Below are 6,696 nucleotides of genomic sequence, written 5' to 3' on the forward strand. Positions count from 1 at the left end.
GTGAGTTCAGCCTACAAATACTTGATTACAACGAAAATAACAAGGGAAAACTGGCTCGAGGGCAGAAGCGGTTCTTCAAGCACTGGCAGAGAGGAGAAGGACCGGACCAACCTATGGTCATTGACGGTGCCGTCAAAAATCAAGGTCTTTCTATGGCGTTTAGCACGGCACTCGCTTCCAACGACAAACGTATTGAACAGAAGAAACATGACGACCCGAGATACTTTCCCGTTGTGTGGTTCCCCCGACTCATGGCGCCACGGGTTGGTCTCATGCACGTCGGCAAGGTGCACATGGGCTCTTTCCGACCCCGTGCTAGTGGCGAAAATGGCTGAGAACTCCGAACCCCATGCAAAGAACTGGTTGTTTCAGTTGAATGACGCTCTTGATCATAGTTCATATACAACAATGGTGGTCACCTTATGGGCGATATGGTATGCTAGGAGGAAGGTGATCCATGAGGGTATATTTCAATCTTCGATGCATACCTTATCCTTTGTAGCCTCATATATAAGCGAGCTGGAGCAGATAACCAAACCCGCAAAGTCTAATGCGGCGACAGGGGCTCGAAGGGAAGGCTCGAGGAGCTGGCTACCTTCACCGATGGGAGTGGCAAAGATCAACGTCGATGGAGCCGTGGCGCGCCACAAACGCGGTGGGGCGGTTCGGTTGTGTGCCGAGATCATACAGGTTATACTTGGGCTCTTCGGCGGTGGTTTTCAGAGGCATCACTGATCCCACAACCTTGGAAACATTCAGAGAAGGTTCTAGAACCTTTCGCAGAACCAGTGGAAGGAAAACCAAAATGGGCCGACGGACGGAAAGAGAACGTGATAGGTTGGGGAAGCGGAGTAATTGTGCTCGAGCTTAAATGAGCTCGTTATCGTGCACGTTCGCTAGCGCATCAGGATCTGAGCCAATTGTTTATTCGGGCGTTGGGGGGTCGCTAGGAAAATGCACACTGTAGATAAATACGTACGCAGCAAAGCTTGGTGGCGGGCCAGAGTTAACGTGGAGTTGGGCGTCCGTTCGTCCTAGTGGAGGTGGGACGTGGATCAGAATCGCACGTCCTCATCTGATTCGTGGCCCTGGTGGGGACAGGCAGGATCCAGAGTGTTCTTTGGCTACAAGCGGCGGTCATATGTGGGAACAGGGGTCTCCGGCGGAGAGAAAAGGAGCAGCGGCGGTGATCCAGCATGGAGTTTCTGATGCAGCCATTCAGCAGGTACGTGGATCTTTGCTTGTCTGACGGATTCATCGCAAATCTTACCCGCATGGCTTTGGTGGCTGAAAGGATTTGGTTTTGGCTTGAATGAGATCCAGTGTCCTTGAAGAAGTAGGAGAGAGCTTGGTGCCGGCCCCTGTGCTGAGGGCGCCGACGGGAGGCGGTATGCTGGTGGAGCAGGATATGGCGGTCAGAACCACTGTCCTTGAGGAACTAGGAGATTGGTTGATGCCGGACGCTGTGCTGCCTTGTTCGAGGGGAGATGGTACGGTGGAAGAGCAGCAAGTGGCAGAGCAGCCATGAGCGGTGGACAGCGCGGGTGCTCAGGTTTTTGCTGCCACTGATGCCCTGGTGGGGAGGAGGGATAGTTCGCCTCCGACGTCAGAGCTGTCAACTGCGAAGATGAATCTCCTGGTTGGAACTAGAGGTTAGTGTTGGATTGTATTTCAATCAGTATACTAGGGATTTACATTATAGTTGGAATTGGATAAATCCTACCATTAGAACAACTAGTGATGCTTCAGTTAGGAAGCAGAACCATCTTTGCTGAACCAAGTCAGTTCATATGATAAAATTGCTGATTGCTGATTTGAGGGAGTTAATATGTGGAAGTTACTGAACCCAGACAATTCACATGAGAAGAAATAGTGATTTTGTAGTGATATTCAGGGAATCATGCTTAGTGCCCCATGAGGCATTTCATCTAAGGAAAAATGCTGGTTACTGAAATCCAAACAGTTAATATGTGGAGGCTGTTTTTACAGGCTGAGAATTGGGGCTGCCGCACCGAGCAGAACACCCTGCCCAAATTATGTCAGCGCGTTTGAGAAGGCTAGGAGTTATGCCGACAAACCGGCTGAGAATTTGATCACACCAGTGATTGGCACTACTTTTGACTCTTTGGGTGAGGCTTATGACTTCTATAATTTGTATTCATGGGAGAAAGGCTTCGTCATCCGATATGGGAAGGGCCGGCTGAATCTCGAGAGGACACCCGGGTCTATCTCGCGCACTACTGAAGGTACTGCGATGGCTGTACCTTGAGAGGCACATTGGTGAGGTGAGTATATAGTTGGAGAAGAAATAGTGATGTTGTAAAAATTTGATTGTGTTCTATAGGTGCTAACTCCTGGAATTGAACTGTATTGCAGTACGAGCGGGCTTATCTTAAGAAGCAGATTGCATACGAGGTGATCTCAGTGAAGGGGAACAAGGGTGAGCACCCAAGCTTCATGATCGAGGAAGTGCTGTTCCGATGAAGACCGGAGTGGCTGTCTCATTGTCTGCTTAGTTATATTATGCATTTACCATGAGTTTGCAAAAAACTAGTTATATTATGCATTTACCATCAGTGGTTGTCTCATTATCTGTTTGCAAATAGTTATCTAAAATGGATCCTGAAGGTCGAATACAAATTATATTATGCATTTACCATGAGTGGTTGTCTCATTATCTGTTTGCAAATAGTAAGCTAAAATGGATCTTGAAGGTCCCGTACAAATGCTGCTGCTTTGAAAGACTGAATCTATGAATCTATGAAACTAGAGACAGCATAGATTTGGGAGACTGAATATTTTGATTTATGAATCTATGAAGGTATGCATCTACACCCAGCCTTGAATTGAAAAAAACAATCTAAAAATGTATGCATCTGTCATGACACCGAAACTATGAGGCTATGAATCTCGAGGCAGTATTTTTTTAAAAACTAGGAATATATCCATCTAAACATGTACATTATTCTACATACATTAAAAATACCGCCTCATGTTTAGGAGTATGCATTAGTCTGAATCTTTGAATCTATCCCTTTTTAGGAGTATGCATTAGTCTGAATCTTCTAGGAGTGTGCATTAGTCTGAATCTTTGAATCTATCCATCTAAAAATGTATGCATCAGTCTGAATCTAAAGATTGCAGCTATGATTTTCCATGGCTGAAAGCAGCAGGGGCATGGAGATTAAAATAGATGTACAGGGTACGAACCCGGAAGGCCGGCGCCTCCTGGTGTGGCAAGGCAAGAAGAGTCAGCACCGAATAGCCGTGCAAAATAAATGGTTGGGGTTGGACGCCCGCCGTCTGGTGGTTAACGTCTGAGCCGTGGCTCACAACGTGATGGCCCATCTGATCCGCCGCTGCGAGGAGGACGGACGTCGCATTAAATAGCCGTAGCAGAGTGGACCAGGGTCTGGAAAAAAGGCGTTCATACATCTCCAAATACATGGTAAAATAATTGGGGTAGTGCTTATCTTTGCGCCAGCTGACGGCTGAGATATAGAGTCCATCTGAGCTCGAGCTCAGAATAGACTTTCCCATAGGTTGGTTGCTATTTGGCGACTTAGGCGCGAAATAAGACTGGCCGCTCAGTGCCCTGGCTGGTTCGGACGGATCGGTTACGTAGTCGGCTGGGGTCTGGGGAGCTGCGAACCTGCAATCTGAAACGGATTTGAACCTGCAAATATGACTGCCCCAATCGTGTCACGCGCATATATATTTCACCGCGCGCTGACATCGTCTACCCCAATCCTTCAGCTCCTCGAAACGGGCTCCCCTGACTAATCATCATCATCGTCGTCTGTGCAGCAGGGCAAAGGGATGGAGGAACGAGCCAAGTATGACGACGACAGGCTGAGCGCGCTCCCCGACGACGTCCTGCTCGCCGTCCTCCAGCTCCTCGACGCGGGCACCGCCGTCAGGGCCGGCGCTCTCGCGAGGCGATGGAGGCACCTCCGCTGTCTGCTTACCGATCTCACCATCGACGTCGCCGACCTGGTACCACGTTCTCCGGACCCCTCCTCTCCTTGTCAGACGGTACACGATATGATGACGGCCTACACCGCCGCCACGGCGTGGTTCCTCACCCCGAACAAGCAACGGAGCATCAAGAGCTTGCGCCTCACCTTCTACCTCGTGGACTCTTACCTGCGCTCCATCGGAGACGCCGTCGCCAAGAGCGGCGGGAGCGCGGCCGGGCCCCTGGAGTTCACCATACTGGCGGACGTCGACGTCCTCACCGTCAACGACGCGGAGCGCGCCATGCTTGCACGGCGCTTCATGTCGTTCCTCGCCGCTTGCCCCGTCGCCTTCAGTGGGCTCACCAGACTCTCCCTGCAGAACCTCTGCTTCGGCGACTCCGATATCTCGGATCTCCTCGGCACCTGCAGTCGACTAGAGCTGCTCTCCTTGAGCCAGTGTGGCTCTAGCTCCGAAGACATGCTACTACGCATAGACGCTCCGACATCTTCGTTCCGGACCTTGGAAATCCGCGAGCCTTTCTTCCATGGAGTCGAGCTGACCAATGTGCCGAAACTGGAGCGGCTTTTCTGCGACGAAGACGTCGTTAGCTTTCACGGGAGCTGCCCAGCAGTGCGGTTTGGACATGTTCCTTGCCTTGATGACGTATACCTCTCAACGATACATCTGCGTTACTACTATGAAAATCCAAGAGAGCTCTTCCCCGCCTTCAGTAACCTCAGAGCTATTTATCTCAACAACTTGGGAACTCACAGACTGGTGGGGACTCTTTTCATCCTACAAGCCGCACCTTTGCTGAACAAACTCTCTATTAAGGTACGCCTTCTTTTCTTCCCTAAAATTCGTGTTGCAAAGTGCAAACACATGCAAGCCCATGTACTTTGAGGCATTATTGTATTCAGTATGCATTCAGTATCCATCCTTATTAGTGCTATTTTTTTGTACTACTTCATTTTTGTGTGCGGCATAAAGTTTGATCTTATTTCCTCGTCGTAATATAAACAGCTTTCTAAGCATGTTCAAAGTCCTACTATCTTATATTTGATCAAACTTATAGAGAACAATATCAACATCTATGACATCAGGTAAATACACCAAGAAAAATTAGATGTTGATCCTCTTCTCTACAAAGTTGGTCAAATTTGGTAAGCTATATCAAAAAAAAAGAGACATTTGGACTTACGATAAAACTAGAAAATTCATTGCTTTTGCTACAAAGAAAGTAGTAACAACAATGGAATTGCATGGCTACTTTATACATACAAGAATGTATAATAAACAAAGTTAGTACTACATGATTATCACTTTCTATGCCAAATTTAGTGTTAGCATTATCATGTAACCAGTCAATAGCTTATTTTACAACTATTATTTCGCAATCAAAGATAATTTTTTTTGAATTGCACATGTTCTAATTATTCTGGCATGTTCTTGTTTCTATGTACGATTTGTTCTGAGAAGCTATACCAGCCTTTTTTTATTCCCCCGGATCGCTATGACTACAATACCAACACGGAGGGGGAAACACCAAAATTTGAGCATCGCAACTTGAGCTTCCTGGAGTTGAAAGGCTATGCTGGGCTTAGAGAAGACATCAAGGTGGTGCGATACATCTGGCTCGTCACGGAGCGTGCCGCGTGCCTGAAGAAAATCCACTTACTTGAACAATGTCCGCTTCGAAATTGCTATGGTGCTAGATGTGCATGTCATGTCGATGAGCCACATACGACTCTATTAAGCGAGGCACTCTCTAGTAGAGCAGCTTCGTCTCCAGAGATAACCGTAGAATTAATCAATGTCCCATGTTGAATTAGTTCGTGAAACTGTGACATTAGCCCCTAGCTTGTGCAGCTTCTTTGTTCATGGTTGATTCTGGTTGTAATCCATAAATTGTTTCTAAGCAAACGGTTTTGAGTTGGGATGTAGTTCATCGTGAAACGAAATTTCTCTCTCCTGATTGGGAATACAGGGTGGGTACTTAGTAGTGTTTTGATTTGTTGACGAGTTGTTTATAGACAGGAGAGTTTTAGGACCACGGTCCACCCGAACACACGGTCGGTCATGTTGGATGTAGTACTGTTATCCATGTGGATTTGTGTCCTATTAGAAATTTGAATTCTTGATTTGCGTACGAACCTCTGGCTCCAAATCGGGGGAAGGGCATTCTGTCGGTGTCAAAACCGGCGAATCTTGGGTAGGGGGTCTTGAAATTTGCGTCTAAGGATCGAAGGTAATAGGAGGCTGGGGACACGATGTTTACCCAGGTTCAGGCCCTCTTGATGGAGGTAAAACCCTACGTCCTGCTTGATTGACTTTGATGAGTATAGGGGTTACAAGAGTTGATCTACCTCGAGATCGTAATGACTAAATCCTAGATGTCTAGCCTGTATGATTATGACTTTCTTCACGGACTAAACCCTCCGGTTTATATAGATACCAGAGGGGGCTAGGATTTGTACAGAGTCAGTTTATAGAGAAAGAAATCTTCATATCCGAACGTCAAGGAGAGTCCCATCCGGACACGGGGGAAGCCTTCTATCTTGTATCTTCACGGCCCACAAGTCCGGCCCACGTCACATACCCCGGACGCCTGTGGACCCTCTAATCCAGGACTCCCTCAGTAGCCCCTAAACCAGACTTCAATGACGATGTACCCGATACACAGATTATCTTCGGCATTGCAAGGCGGGTTCCTCCTCCAATACTCCAAAGTAGCTC

General features: G+C 47.7%; 1 protein-coding gene across 2 annotated transcripts; it reads left to right on the forward strand.

Annotated features, from left to right (window-relative positions):
* Window positions 1-1,020: 1,020 nt before the first annotated feature.
* On the forward strand, window positions 1,021-5,926 carry LOC123104271 (F-box/LRR-repeat protein At5g02910). Of its 2 annotated transcripts, XM_044526054.1 has the most exons (5): window positions 1,021-1,225; window positions 1,324-1,652; window positions 1,990-2,285; window positions 2,377-4,794; window positions 5,440-5,926. In XM_044526054.1, exons 4-5 carry the CDS (start codon window positions 3,820-3,822, stop codon window positions 5,785-5,787), a joined length of 1,323 nt encoding a protein of 440 aa, XP_044381989.1. In that variant the 5' UTR covers window positions 1,021-1,225; window positions 1,324-1,652; window positions 1,990-2,285; window positions 2,377-3,819; the 3' UTR covers window positions 5,788-5,926. The 2 variants fall into 2 exon arrangements, with proteins under 2 accessions (XP_044381989.1, XP_044381990.1); XM_044526055.1 differs by lacking the exon at window positions 1,021-1,225 and having other exon boundaries at window positions 1,232-1,652.
* Window positions 5,927-6,696: the final 770 nt, after the last annotated feature.

Source organism: Triticum aestivum, chromosome 5A, assembly GCF_018294505.1.
Source record: "Triticum aestivum cultivar Chinese Spring chromosome 5A, IWGSC CS RefSeq v2.1, whole genome shotgun sequence".
NCBI lineage: Eukaryota > Viridiplantae > Streptophyta > Magnoliopsida > Poales > Poaceae > Triticum > Triticum aestivum.

Excerpts from the sequence above, each read along its gene's own strand:
- LOC123104271 (XM_044526054.1), top strand. The coding sequence starts at position 3,820 with ATGGAGGAACGAGCCAAGTATGACGACGACAGGCTGAGCGCGCTCCCC. Across the intron at positions 4,795-5,439 it reads TGAACAAACTCTCTATTAAG|CTATACCAGCCTTTTTTTAT; the intron begins GTACGCCTTCTT and ends TGTTCTGAGAAG.